The sequence below is a fragment of the Nicotiana attenuata genome, chromosome 7, assembly GCF_001879085.1.
Source record: "Nicotiana attenuata strain UT chromosome 7, NIATTr2, whole genome shotgun sequence".
Classification (NCBI taxonomy): Eukaryota; Viridiplantae; Streptophyta; class Magnoliopsida; order Solanales; family Solanaceae; genus Nicotiana; species Nicotiana attenuata.
The window spans coordinates 37,273,038-37,288,199 of record NC_031995.1 but is presented as its reverse complement, the minus strand read 5'-3'; the positions used below and the strand labels follow the sequence as shown (position 1 = coordinate 37,288,199).

The window sequence follows — 15,162 nt, the reverse complement described above, 5'->3', positions numbered from 1 at the left end:
TCACTGGAGAGGTTAGCCTGCTGAGGCATCGACCTGGGAGTCCGAATTCGATATGCGTAGCCGATATCCCCATCATTTCTCCGACTCAGGTACTTCCTTCTTATGTCCGTTCGAGGACGAACGGTTGTTTTAGAGGTGGAGGATGTGATGACCCAAAAGGTCATCACTTGTTTTGGAAATAAATTATGTGTTTTGAGGCCCTAAAACCTCCTTTTGGTCTCACCTTGATTTGCGTGCACAGTCCGAGCGTGTATCCGGAAAGCCATTATGTAAAAATCTGTGAAAAATGATGAATTTTGCTTTTAATATGAATTTAGGTTGGCTTCGGTCAACATTTTGGGTAAATGGACCCGAACCCGTGATTTGACGGTCCCGGAGGGTCCATAGGAAAATATGGGACTTGGGCGCATGCCCTGAATCGAATTCCGAAGTCCCAAGCCCGAGAAATGAATTTTTGAAGAAAATTGTTTAATTGAAATTCTTAGAGTTTTGGAAATTTGAATGTAACTGAATTCAATGGTATCGGGCCCGTATTTTAGTTCCGGAGCCCGGTACAGGTCTTATATGGTATTTAAGTTGAGCCTGTAAAATTTAGTAAGAAACGGACTTGAAATGACGTGAATCGGACCTTCGGTCGTTAAAATTTTAACTAAACAGTTCATGAGATTTTTCTTTGATTTTGATTCTAAATTCATAGTTATTGATGTTATTTTGATGATTTGATTGCACGAGCAAGTCCGTATGATATTTTTGGACTTGCGTGCATGTTCGGTTTGGAGCCTCGAGGGCTCGGGTGAGATTTGGATAGGCCACGGAGTAAAATTTGGACTTAGCAAATTGCTGTGTGTTGCAGGTCTGCAGGCCTGGCTCGCAAATGCGAAGATTGATCGCAAATGCGAAGATGACCTGGGCAGGCCTTGATCACAAATGCGACCACTTGATCGCAAATGCAGAGGGCTAGAGTCGTAAATGCGATATATGCCTCGCAAATGCGAAGCCCTCGGGAATTTTGGGTGGTCGCAAATGCGACAATTTCTTCGCAAATGTGAAGAAAACAGACTTCTGAAGGGTTCACAATTGCGACATAGAGACCAGTTAATTGAAACTTAGACGCATTTTCAGCCATTTTTCAAACCTTCTCAAAACCTAAACACCTTTGGGCGATTTTTCACAGACAACTACTCTTCCAAATCATTTGTAAGTCATTTCTAACTCATTTCTTTCAATCTAATCCATCTTTTTACATGATTTCAACTCAAAATCAAGGGTTTTCATGGGGGAAATTGGGTGTTTTGGGTAGAACTTAGGATTTTCGAATTTTGAGGATTTTGACCTCGATTTGAGGTCCGATTTCAAAACAAATTATATATTTGAGTTTGTAGGTGAATGGGTAATCGGGTTTTGGTTCGAACCTCGGGTTTTGACCATATGGGCCCGGGGTCGATTTTTGATTTTTTGGGAAAAACTTTAGAAAATCTATTTTCAGGCATTAAAATTGATTCATTTAGCATTTATTGATATAGTTAAGTAACTTGTGGCTAGATACAAGCGAATTAGTGGTGGAATCAAGAGGTAAAGCGGTAGTTGAGGCTTGAATCGCGTTCGAGACATCAAGGTAAGTGTTTGGTCTAACCTTAGCTTGAGGGATTAGGAGTCGTGTCTTATTTGCTATGTGTTAGATGTTGAGTACGACGTATAGGCATGGTGACGAGTATCTATACGTTGGTGTCAAGCATGCCCGTGAGTCTCATACTATGATTAATGTGACTCCGTTTTGTATTGTTCATGCCTTATGTGATGATTTTTATTTTTGAACGAGGTTTGTAGAAGTAATATTGGTAATTGAACCTTGAAGAGAGTTGGCTCAAGTTGTGAAATGATTTGTGAAAGTATTATTGGCAATTGAACATTATAGAGTATTGGCTCAAGTTGTGAATTGAGTTGTGAAGTAAATGTGGAAAAGAGAAGAGGTTTATGATATTGTCTCCCTTGCCGGGATGTTGTTGCTTTTAATGTTATCTCCCTTGCCGGGATGTTATTGCTTTTGATATTGTTTCCCTTGCCTGATATGATTGTCGTACTATTGTTCCCTTGTCAGGATTTTATTGTGATTCTATTGATTCCCTTGCCCTTATTGTTTTGTGATTGTTGTTTGGGTGAGGAAGAGTGTTAAAGCACGAAGGGTGATGCCGTGCATGATAATTGTGAGAGAGTGTTGAAGCACGAAGGGTGATGTTGTGCCGCACGATGTACAATTCCGTGCCTTTATATGAGTGATAATGCACGAAGGATCATTCTGTGCCATGATTATGTGAGGTAAAAGCACAAAGGGTGATGTCGTGCCGATTTTATTGATTTTTGGTGAGGATGAGAGTAAAAGCACGAAGGGTGATGTCGTGCACTTGTCTTTGATTTTCCTGATTTTTATAGATAATTGAGCTATGGTGTTCTTTACTTTTAACTGTTACTTTCTGTTGTTACTTGTTGTACCCCGCAGCATGTCTCCCCTTCCTATCTTTAATTGTAAAGTTTTGCTTTTATTTTCCGTTGTACATAATTTAACTGCACAGGTTTATCTGGTCCTCTGGTCCTAGCCTCGTCACTACTTCGCCGAGGTTAGACTAGGCACTTACCAGCACATGGGGTCGGTTGTGCTAACACTACACTCTAAACTCTTTTGTGCAGATCCCGTTACTGGAGCATATGGACCTTAGCTTGGGTTGCTGCCTTCAGTCCATTCGGAGACCCGAGGTAGTCCTGCAGGCGTCCGCAGGCCTTGGCATCTCCTTCTATCCTTTCATTCTATTTCTTTTATGTATTTCAGAGACAATGTTGTATTTATCTTTCGGACCCTTATTTGTAGAATTTCTAGACAATCTGTGAAATTGTGACACCAGTTTTGGGTAGTTTATGTTATGGATTGTATTGGTATCATTATTAAAATATTACATTTCAGTCTTCCGCTTGTTAAATTCCGCTGTTTATATGATGTTGGTTCTTAATTGTTAAAGGATTAAAATGGGAAAAGGTAAATAATACAAATGGTTGGCTTGCCTAGCTTTCACTAGTAGGCGCCATCACGACTCCCGTGGGTGGGCAATTCGGGTCGTGACAGCTGAACCCTGGCTTTCCATCTTTTCATCAGTGATCTTAATGTACTTATACAAAAGGTCATCAAGACTTGAATGAGCTTGTTGAGGACTTTGCTGATATGGCCCTGCTTGTTGATAAGGTCTATAGTTTGGTTGCCCACGGTTCTGATTCTGGTATCCCGACGGACCTTGTACTTGTTGCTTCTGGAAGCTTTGAGAGTTCTCTGCACCATTTCGATTGCTCCATTGAAATCCTGGATGCTTTTGTGCCATTGGACTCCCAAAAGGGTACGATTTATAACCGACAGAATGGACATGTTCGTCATTATGATTGTTTGCTTGACATTCATGGTTCAGATGGTTTCCTCCACACATGTCACAAATCTCAGATTGGCTTGGTTGTTGTGTATTCACCTGAAAAGATTCAAACTTTTGTGCCAAAGAAACAATTTGTTGTGTTAGTGTATTTAAAGCATCAACCTGATTTACCGTAGCAGCTTTCTTGATGATTACACGTTCAGATGGCCATTGGATGGCATTCTCAGAAATCTCGTTCAACAATTGCAATGCTTCTTTCGTGGTTTTTCCCATTACAGAACCTCCTGCAGCTGCATCAATCACATTTCTAGCAGAGGGTTTTAACCCGTGATAAAAAAATATGCAGTTGCACGTGTTCAGGAATGTCATGGTGTGCACATTTTCTTAATATTACTTTTAATCTTTCCCAAGCTTGATAAACTGACTCAGTGTCAGCCTGCAAGAAATTAGATACTTCCTGTCATAACTTTGTGGTTTTAGCGGGGAAAAAATATTTGTTTAAAAATTTCTGAGTCATCTGGTCCCATGTTGTAATGGAACCTTGTTGCAAACTTTGCAACCAAGTTTTGGAATCTCCTTTTAAAGAAAAAGGAAATAGCCTTAACTTGATAGCTTCAGGACGTACTCTATTATACTTAGCAGTTTCAACAATTCCAGAAAGTCAATTAAATGATTGTGTGGATCTTCACTTGCGTCTCCAGTGAAGATGCAAGACTATTGAATCGTTTGAATCATGCCCGTCTTGATTTCAAAGTTGTTGGCTGCCACTGGAGGTTTTCTGACACTAGATTCACAGTTGAAGCGGTCAGGTCTAGCATAATCCCTTAGGATTCTGTTTGCCGGCCTTGGTGCTACTTCATCAAACTGATCCTCCACATGGACTGGTGGTTGAATGTCTTCTACTTCCTGATTCTCCATTACTTCACGATCTATGCTTTGAGAAGATGATATTTGTCCTTTCCTGCACAATCGAAGAGATTTTTCAATTTCTGGATCGTAACTAGCCAACTTATTTGTAGAAGAGCGAGTCATAAACTTTAAAATTTTAAAGAGAAAAAAAATAGTTTCTAAAGCATTACTAGTAGTTAATAAAATAAATAAGGAAATTTTCAAAGATAACAAAAATAGTTAGAAAAAAAAGTATGATAATATATATTAGATACAAGTAAATGTAGTACTAGTAAATAATAGTAACTAAAAATTGTCACGACCCCAAATACCCCGGTCGTGATGGCGCCTATCACAATACTAGGCAAGCCAACTAAACAGTTACCACAACGGAATCTTTTATAAAAATTATTTTTCTAATATCGAATAAGTCTCAAATTCGTCATATGAAATAGATGAATAAAATAGAATATGCGGATAACCAGTACAAAATACCAACACAGCCCATCAATCCGGTGTCACTGGTCAAGAGCCTCTAAATACAACTCAAAACTGACTGAATAATACATCATAAATCTTAAATAACAGAAATACTAAGATAAGAAGGAGGAAAGCAGGGCTGCGAATGCCGTGCAGCTACCTTGCGATCTCCGGAAATACTCTGAGAGTGCTGGAAGCTCTCACTCTGATGCACGAGCACCTGGATCTGCACACAAGGTGCAGGGTAACATGAGTACGCCAACTCAGTAAGTAACTAAAGTACATGAAGTCTGAGTGCGGTGACGAGCATTTAAAAATCATATATCAGGAAATCTCAACAGAAATATCAAGACAAAGATCTGCATTTCAATAGTCAATTTACTCGTAAAATCTCCAGTTTAAATCAAAGTCTTTGAAATCATTTATTCAACATTTTCAATAGAGGCTTAGTATAAAAGACGAGTGAAAATGGTAAATATCATAAACAGGCCCCTCGAGCAAGATATTACTCATAAGTATAGCCCCGCGGGCAAGCCTCTCAGTCACTCGTGACTCAGCTCTCGTCTCATATTACCCACTCTCAGCACTCCGGCTCAGTAATTAGCTCATAGTAAAAATAATAATAATAATCAGTGTGCAGCCCGCTTCAACAAATATATAATAATTGCTTCGGCGTGCAGCCCGATCCAATATATATAGTCGACTACGCTCACTGGGGGTGTACAGACTCCGGAGGGGCTCCTACATCCCAAACGTCATATCGCCAGCCCGATCCAATACATATCGCTACGGCGTGCAGCCCGATCCATAATATATATATATATATATATATATATATATATATATATATATATATATATATATATATATAATATCGTTGCGGCGTGCAGCCCGATCCATAATGTATGTATAATCCTCACCATTGAGTTCTCAGCCTCTCTCAATCATTAACCTCACGCCCACTTGGGCATATCGGTGAAAATCAGGAAACTCGGACCAAGCAGTTTTCATATATTAAGAAGTATAGTAATGAAACCGGCTTTAAACAATAAACAGGTAAAACGTGACTGAGGATATGCATTCAAATCAAATAGAGTGAGGAAACTAGTAAAAATACCCCTAAGGGTCTAAACAGGTCGGCACAAGGCCCCAAACACGGCGTACAACCCAAGATATAGTATAAATCTCTAAAATACGGAATATCATAGGGTTTCAGATCAAACACGCAACTCAATAGCCGTTACGGGACGGACCAAGTCACTATCCCTACCGGTGCACGCCCACACGCTCGTCACCTAGCATGTGTGTTACCTCATTTATCAAAACCATACGAATTATCGGGGTTGCATACCCTCAGGTCCAGATGTGCAATGGTTACTTACCTCAAACCGGATGAAATACTACTACGCGATGCCCTTGCCTCTCGACTCGGACTCAACCCGCGTCGAACCTACCCAAAATCAGAATCATAACATTAGAATATGCTAAGGGAACGAAGCCCGTGCGAAAATAACCAAATTACAACACAAATCCCGAAATTGGCCAAACCCGACCCTTGGGCCCACGTCTCGCAATCCGATAAAAATCACGTCAATAGAATCCTTATCCTCCCACGAGTCCTTGCATACCAAGAATGCCAAAATCCAACCACAAATGGCCCCTCAAATTCCTAAATTTAGGTCTCCAATTTCCAAGCCCTAAACCCCCAATTTTAACCACTAATTACCACAAATTTCAAGCTTAAACAGTTAAAAACCATCATAGAAACAAGTTTAGGGTCCAAAAACCTTACCTCCACGAAATCCCCTTGAAATCCCTCTTCAAAATGCTCCCTCAAGATCAAACCCGTATGTAAAAATGGTGGAATAACCAAAAATTTTGCGAAGGAGGACTTATATACTTTCTGGCCTAGGTTTCCGCACCTGCAGCCCATTTTCCGCTCCTGCATAGCCGCTTCTGCGGCCAAACGACTGCTTCTGCGGTTTCCACTTAAAACCTCAAATCCGCACGTGCGCATGAAATACCGCACCTGTGGTCTCGCAGGTGCGACCAAACTTCTGCACCTGCACCTTCAGCTCTTCTCACCCAATTCCGCATCTGCGCCTTTCCTTTCGCTTCTGCGATCCCGCACCTGCGGTCCCCAATCCGCTGGTGCGGTTATGACAGCAAAATCAGCAGCTTCAACTGCACAATTCCAACTCTCCACTTCCCGTCAACCATCCAAAATCACCCCGAGGCCCCCGGGACCTCAACCAAAAGCACGAACAAGTCATATACCACTATCCAAACTTATACCAATCTTCGAAACACCTAAAACAACATCAAATCAACAAAATAACATTGGATTCAAGCCTAAGGTTCCAAAAACTTCCGAATTTCGCTTTTGATCAAAAAGCCTATCAAACCTCGTCTGAATGACCTGAAATTTTGTACACACGTCATAAATGATACAACAAACCTATTCTAATTTTCGGAATTCCATTCCGACCCCTATATCAAAATCTCCGCTACCAACTACAAAACGCCAAAATTCCAATTTCGTCAATTCAAGCCTAAATCTACACCGGACCTTCAAAACACATTTTGATCGCGCTCCTAATTCCCAAATCACCTCATGAATCTATTCGAACCATCGGAATTTACATCCGAGACCTACTTCACATATGTCAACATCCGGTTGACTTTTCCAACTTAAGCTTACTCAAAAGAGACTAAGTGTCTCAAACCTTTCCAAAACCCTTCCCAACTCGAACCAACCAAGCCCATACCATATAACACAGATGAACAAAGCATAAAGAAGCAAAAAAGGAGAAAACGGAGCGGTAACTCATGAAACGATCGGCCCGGTCGTTACAGAAATAAAGTTAGAATAGTATTTATAGGTAAAAGTACTAGTAATATTATACTAAATATAATAAAGGAAAGATAATAATAAAAGTAGTAGGAAGAAGTACTTATTAATAGATAGTGAAAATACTAACAGAAACAATAATAATAATAATAATAATAATAATAATAATAATAATAATAATAATANAGAATTGAGAAATTAGAGATTTAGGGTTTCAAGTAATACTTTATTTACATAGGGATAAAAGTGTAATTATAAAAATTATTAATGAGTTAACGGTTTATTCGATAAGAAAATAACTATTAAGCCGTTAATTTATAAAATTTCAAGTCGTTCACCAACTATTACCCGATAACTGACGAAGCCAATGTGTATTGGAATTTCCTGCTCGTACTCTCTCAAATTCTAATATAGTTTAAGATATTGTCCCACAGATACTGGATAATCTATGCTACATATTAGTAATATTTTAACTACCATTTGAGAGAATCAAATTGATGAAACGTGAGTGAGGTTTAAAACTTAGTAAAATTAACTTAAAGTCAAAACAAATAATTTTGGAAGATTTATAATTTAAAAAAGAGTTGGGAATCATTGAATTCACTTGATAATATTACTATAATAAAATCTCAATTTTTATATTTATTTCTCTAAAGAATAATTGCTTATTTCTAATACAATTATATTTGGCTCACTAAGAAATAACCAATTAATAACACTCCGTGAGAATTATGTTAATTAATCAATTTAAGACTAGTGACGTTTCAACCAAAATATTTTTCTTGCTTGAATTGTGCTAAAAGAAAGTAAAAACTTCGTGAGAATATTTTTACTAAGGATGAATAATCTTGCCTACAACAATTTCTCTGTGAGAATTAAAACTGAGGCAAGCAAGATTACTGACTAAGTTTACTGAAAAATTACTTTCACACTACTATTATATTTATCAGTTATTATATATTAATTTTGCTCCGCGAGAATTACAAAATTAATATATGAATAACTTAGAGATAAAATATGTAGTTGTGATGATAGAGTAATTAAAAACCATCATTTCAACACAGTATGAAATGTAAATAAAAAGTTTCAAGCCAAGAATATATAAAAACTAAGATAGTATTATAAAATATATCAAGTTTCACCAACTATCCCAACAAAAAGAAATTACTCCATTATGGAGTAAGAAAAGATAAAAAAGATATTTATAAGACTAGAAATATTTAAAAGACTAAGGAAATATTTTTACTACTAAGAAAGAAGACCAAGACTAGTTCTTGTCTACAAAGATTAAATCTCTTATACAAAGATAGCTTGCTATTTATAGGAAAAGATGAGTAGCTTTTGTCATGTTCCACTTTTGCGAATATGAAATCCATGTATGTGATATGACCTTTGTGTATGTAGATTCCATATATGCAACTATAGGACTTGTGCTTCACTCTTGACTTATGAGTTAGTTTTGCAAACGTAGGTTCCATGTATGCAAATGTGACCTTTGCATATATAGATTCCACACATGCATAAATGACTCTTTTGCTTCCGTTCTTGACTTCATGGGTTAGATTTGCAAATGTAGGTTCCATATATGCAAATGTGACCTTTGTGTATATAGATTCCACATATGCATCTATAACTCTTTTGCTTCCATTCATGACTTCATGGGTTAGACTTGCAAATGTAGGTTCCATGTATGTGAATCTGACCTTTGCAAGTATAGATTCCACACATGCATATATGACTCTTTTGCTTCCATTCATGACTTCACGGGTTAGACCTGCAAATGTAGTTTTCATGTATGCGAATGTGACTTTGCGTATATAGATTCCACATATACAAATATGCTCCTTCATCTCTAATTGTCTCTTTCCATAAGCCCATATGTATATTCCACATTTGCGAATATGAACATGAAGTGTGCAACTGTGGCTTTGCTTCATTCTCTTGTCTTTTAGCTTCTTTCCTTCTTTTTCATAATTTCTTTTTCCTACAAGAAATGTTAGAAAATATGCGAGGATAGGATATTATTATTCATATTTTATTTTAAAAACTTATGTTTTACATATGAAATTACATGAATAATTTATATCATTATTCAACTATGTACCAGCCTATAAATTGTACAACAGTAACACTTGTACCTAAGGTGAAAAATCCTTCTAAAATTACTGAGTACATGCCAATATCTTGTTGCACACTACTATACAAACTTATATCTAAGGTACTAACTAATAAATTACAATGAGCGATGGATGGATTGGTGGATAAAAGCCAGTCAACTTTTGTTCCTGGGAGACTGATTAATGACAACATAATACTTAGTCATGAGTTAGTTAAAGGGTATGGCAGAAAAGGCATTTCTCCTTGATGCATGATGAAAATAGATATGAAGAAGGCTCATGACGCAGTTGAATGGGGCTATTTAGAGCAGGTGTTGACATGCTTGCAGTTGCTAGGGAGATTTGTGCAATGGATTATGAGATGTGTAACAACAGTCTCATATTCCATCATCATTAATGGGCAACCTACTAGGCCATTCCAAGCTAAGAAAAGATTGAGACAGGGAGATCACTTATCTCCTTACCTATTTGTATTAGCTATGGAGTATCTGACAAGATTACTGAAGACACTCAAGAGGGACCCTAACTTCAATTACCATTCTAAATGTGGCAAAATGAACATAGTTCAATTGAGCTTTGCTTATGACTTGGTGTTGTTCTGTCGAGGTGATGTTATATCTGTCCAGCTACTATATCGATGTTTTCAGAGTTTTTCAAAGGCATCAGGGTTAGTGGCAAATGCTGATAAAAGCTCCATATTTTTTGGTGGAGTGCATAATGACAAACAACAAGAGATTTTACAAGCCCTAGGATTTGTAAAAGGAACATTACCAGTTAGATACTTGGGAGTACCTCTCATCTCTAAAAGATTAACATTGGTTTAGTGTCAGCCTCTACTTGAAAAGATACTAGGAGAATTCAATATTGGACATCCAAGCTCCTGTCCTATGCAGGAAGAATTGAGTTAATTAGAAGTGTGCTATTCTCTATTCAAGTGTTCTGGTCTCAGGTATTTTTGTTGCCAGAAAAACTGATTCAGCTCATTGAAAGAGTGTGTCGAACATTTCTATGGACTGGGGGTGTGGAAGTATCAAAGAAAGCCTTATTGTCATGGGAGAGTCTGTGCAAGCCTAAAGCAGCAGGGGGCCTAAACTTGCTTGATGTTGAGGCCTGGAATAAGGCAGCTATATGCAAACTCTTATGGAATCTATGCAAGAAAAAAGATAAGATGTGGGTGCAATGTATGTACTACAAGAAACAAAATTCATTATGGAACATTGAGCCAAAGCAAGCTTCATGGATGGTGCAGAAGATACTGAAAGCCAAAAAATATTTGAGGAAGCTGGCTATATAGAGGAGTATGTCGAGGGAATAAGAAGTTTCTTCATTAAGATTATGTATGTGAGGGTTCGGGGTGAATTTGCTAGAGTGTCATGGAGGAAACTGGTGTGCAACAACGCTGGACTGCCAAAGTGGATCTTTACAGTATTCCTAGCGGCACATCGAAGGCTACTGACTAAAGACAGGTTAAGGGGATGGGGCTATCTGGAGGATGCAACCTGTTCATTGTGTAATACTGAGGAGGAAACCATTGATCACTTGTTCTTTAGCTGTCCTTATTCTTCAAGGAAATGGATAGCAATGCTGCAATGGCAAGGGATTCCTAGGCAAACAATGTCATGGACTAATGAGATTGAGTGGGCAGAAAGATACTATAAGGGGAGAAGCACAACAGCTGAATTGTATAAGCTAACTCTGGCAGGTAGTCTGTACCATATATGGTAAGAGAGGAATGGCAGAATTTTTAAAGGAGAACAACGATCAGCAGCAGTGTTAAGCAAAGTAATAACACAAGATGTGCATGGTCGAGGAGTGTTACATCTCGCGGTTTTCTTACGTTAAAATTTCGTCTTCAGTTAATTGACGTAGACTCGGGGATGAGATTATCTGGAGGTTAGCATATTTATGCTATTTATAACAAGCAATAACTAAGTGCCATGAAGGAAAGGTGTACACGAATTAAAGAAAATGAGTTTCGTTGAAGGTTGTCGATTTGGGATAAAATACGGGCAGAGCGTTAACACCGATAATTATGAACTAGTACCATGCAAGGTACCACATGACCACGGTAGTATAATATATAAAGTATATATGAAATATTTTAAAAATAAATAGAATTTCAAGTAATTTGTGGTAATTTTTAAATTATGCGGGTAATTAATTAATTATCGGGTAGCAGGACATTATCCGATTAAACTAATAAATGGACAAAAATTATTAAGTAATCCAAAGCCACGTGGCACAAAGCCACAATGGCTAAGAATGACTCTTAATCATTCAAGCCAAGTGGCTACTTATAAGGATTTCAGCAAAGTCTTATCAAACAAGACTTGGCTACTAAGTCTTACATGTAAGACATGGTATAAGCTTCTTGTTAAAAGTCCAAAAACGTATTATCTCTGATCAAACAAGAAAGCATATGAAACAGAAGCAAATTTCAATTTTAAAACAAGCTTCATTCAGAAAGATTGCGTTTCAACTTTTCAACGCATCCTAGGCCAAAATTTTCGTTCATAAGCTTTAAAGAAGCAGGAACAAATTGCGCAGAAGCTTAATCCGGTTTTGGATTCTAAGTTCAAATCCACGAAGGTTTCCAACGGAATATTATACGGAGTTTTACCTACTTCAGGTATGTTAAGGCTAAGTTCTTTCTTCATTTTTCATTATCTCGTAATTACACAAGTTTGATAACGAGTCGTAAAGAAAAATTCATATTCCGGAATTTACGTATATTTTGCTAGTTTCGCAAATTACGTATATTTTCCTAGTTTTGTAAGTTATAATATTCTCCTTATTGGGACTTCATATTCTATTGAGTATTTTCTTCTTCCAGTCAAGAGACCAGACAATTTACATATATACAGTATTAAAAGTATTTTCATTACCATCGAGCTATAATCGATGGGCAGGCCCCTATTGGCAACCTCTGATCAGATGGTAAGTTATATACCGAGCCTACTGTGGTCGAGCGCCTATGAGAGAGTCCAGTTGGTCGAGATACAGAGCCTAGTATGGCCGAGCGCCTATGAGCGAGCCTACTACGGCAGAGCAGTTATATATATATACCGCGCCTTATAGGGCCGGACAACATTTTTACTTACTATATTGAGAAAGTTGAGTCAGTATCAGCAGGTAAGTATATCTTCAGATTATCTTTGACTTCCAGCTATTTGCAGTTATTATATTATCAGTTCAATTTCACCTTTCAGTATATTGCCTTACATACTCGGTACATTATTTCGTACTGACGTCCCTTTTCTGGGGGTGCTGCATTTCATGCGTGCAGGTTCAGACAGTAGACGGGTAGGCCTCCTCATTAAGTGTTGCCCGAGTTCAGCTCGATCGGTAAGCTCCATGACTTTCGGAGTTTTCGGGTCTAGAGTCTTATGTACATCTTGTATATATACGTATATATGTCATGAGTAGGTCGGAGAGCTGTTCCGATCACAGTATATCCATCAGTAGAGGCTTGTAGACATATCTTGTCAGTTAGTGCAGTATGTTGGGCTTTCAAGCCTTGTATGTATATTTGGTTAGTTTGTCAGCTATAATAATTATGACGGCCTTGCCGATCCAGTTTTATATTGACATTTAGTCAGCATTAGCAGTCGTCTTGCAATGTGGCCAATGGACAAAGTATGACATCTTATGTTCAGAGTCCCTTAGTTGCAAGTTGGTACGCAAGGATAGGTGAGGCACTGGGCACCGGTCTCGCCCCCCAAGTTCGAGGCATGACAAAAGTGGTATCAGAGCAGTTCTGTCCTAGGGAGTCTACAAGTCGTGTCTAGTAAAGTCTTGTTTGTGGGTGTGTCGTGCACCACGCTTATAAGCAGGAGGCTACAGGGCATTTAGGATTGTCACTCTTTCTTCTTACTGTAGATCGTGTGGTAGAGCTCACTTATAAGAATTCAAATTTCGAAATTCTATTTTTATTCTAATAAAACGATACCTACATCCGGAAAGAAGGTTTGAAAGAGAGATAGTTGTGGAAGAGCTGAGTCAGAGGAATTGGATTTTTGTATGATCCCTACGATAAGTAAATGTGAGGTCTTTGGAAGATCATGGGGTGTACTGAAAGGTGTAAGCTTCCTGATAAGAGCCCTTAAGGCAAGAATACCTATCCACCTTAATGGTGAGAGACAAGGAGAGATTCAGAAGATAAATACAAGTTTCAACAAGCAAAAGAAGCAAGATGAAGAAGAGTACGAGGCGCCCAGTTAATGAAGGTTAACATTGTTTATAATTCAGGCAGAGGAATATAAGCTTTTTGAGTTATATTCAATAGTAACAGAGGTATATACAATTGGTCGCACCTATTCCAGATATGCCCTATGGGGGTTAACAGAAGTAGTATAAGAAGATATGATGGATGAATTGTTTGCGTCATTTGACATTTCCGAAGGATATTGCAAATGTGCTAATAGATCTCTTTATGAGACACCCAAATGGTGCACTCTAAAATATTACAACTAGATATGAGTAGTACAAAGATAAGCACTAAAACCCTGGAAGGGATAAATATTACCTTAGTGTGACTCTCGTCCCTAGTACAACGAGGACGTTGAGAAACCCGAAGAGCCGATAAATGAAGTAAGGAGAGCTAAAAGCGAAAGAATGTCGTGTTGAAGTTTTCACAAGAAAAGGGATATGCAGAAATAATAGCAGAGTAATGAGAAGAGAGATAAGAAAGTAATATGAATAAGGTGTGATACATGGATGATAACGGAAGAGTGTTACAGAACCTATAGTCAAATGAAGAAAGAGATGAAAGGTGATGGACCTTAAGACAACAAAAGAGTATAGGCCATACAGTCACATCCTTATTTCGAGAAATAAGTTCACGACTCTAACGTGATTAATAAAAGGAAAAGTTAGACCCTATAGTAATAGAAATCAGTATGGACTGGTGAATAAGATAAACTAAACATGAGCAAGGAACTGACTGATTTGATAATAGTCAGCATCATGAGAACTTCAGATTGCATTCCGGCAATAATATTATGGACAACAGAAGAAGATCTATGATGAATTCAGAGAATGGTCATTCAAGGAGACGCTTCCCTAAAGCACGCAAGGTGAGTAAAGTTAAGCTTAAGAGATTGTATGTGCCAGTTACACTAAGTGTCACCATCGCGAGTGAGGGATTTTGTTATCCTTGGTCTAGAAGGATTATCGCAAGGCGAGTAAGGGTCATTGATAATGAGAAAGGACGCCAAAGATGAAGAGGAAAAATATCTGTAGGCAGGTCGTCATAGCTCCAAGTCTTAGTACCCCCTAAAGGGGGGAATATGGAATGATAAAGGAAGAATACGATAAAAATGAGAAAGGGATGAGATTGCACCTACCCAGATGTTACAGATATGCTATGATTCCAGAACGTTATGTAAGCACGACGTCAAAAAAAAAAGGAAGTAAG

The 15,162-nt window shown here is 38.1% G+C and overlaps 1 protein-coding gene across 1 annotated transcript; it reads left to right on the top strand.

Moving 5' to 3' along the window:
• On the top strand, positions 11,082 to 11,471 carry LOC109229969. Its single transcript, XM_019395513.1, has one exon. It carries the CDS (start codon positions 11,082 to 11,084, stop codon positions 11,469 to 11,471), a length of 390 nt encoding a protein of 129 aa, XP_019251058.1.

Coding starts and splice junctions, on each gene's coding strand:
- LOC109229969 (XM_019395513.1), top strand. CDS start 11,082: ATGTATGTGAGGGTTCGGGGTGAATTTGCTAGAGTGTCATGGAGGAAA.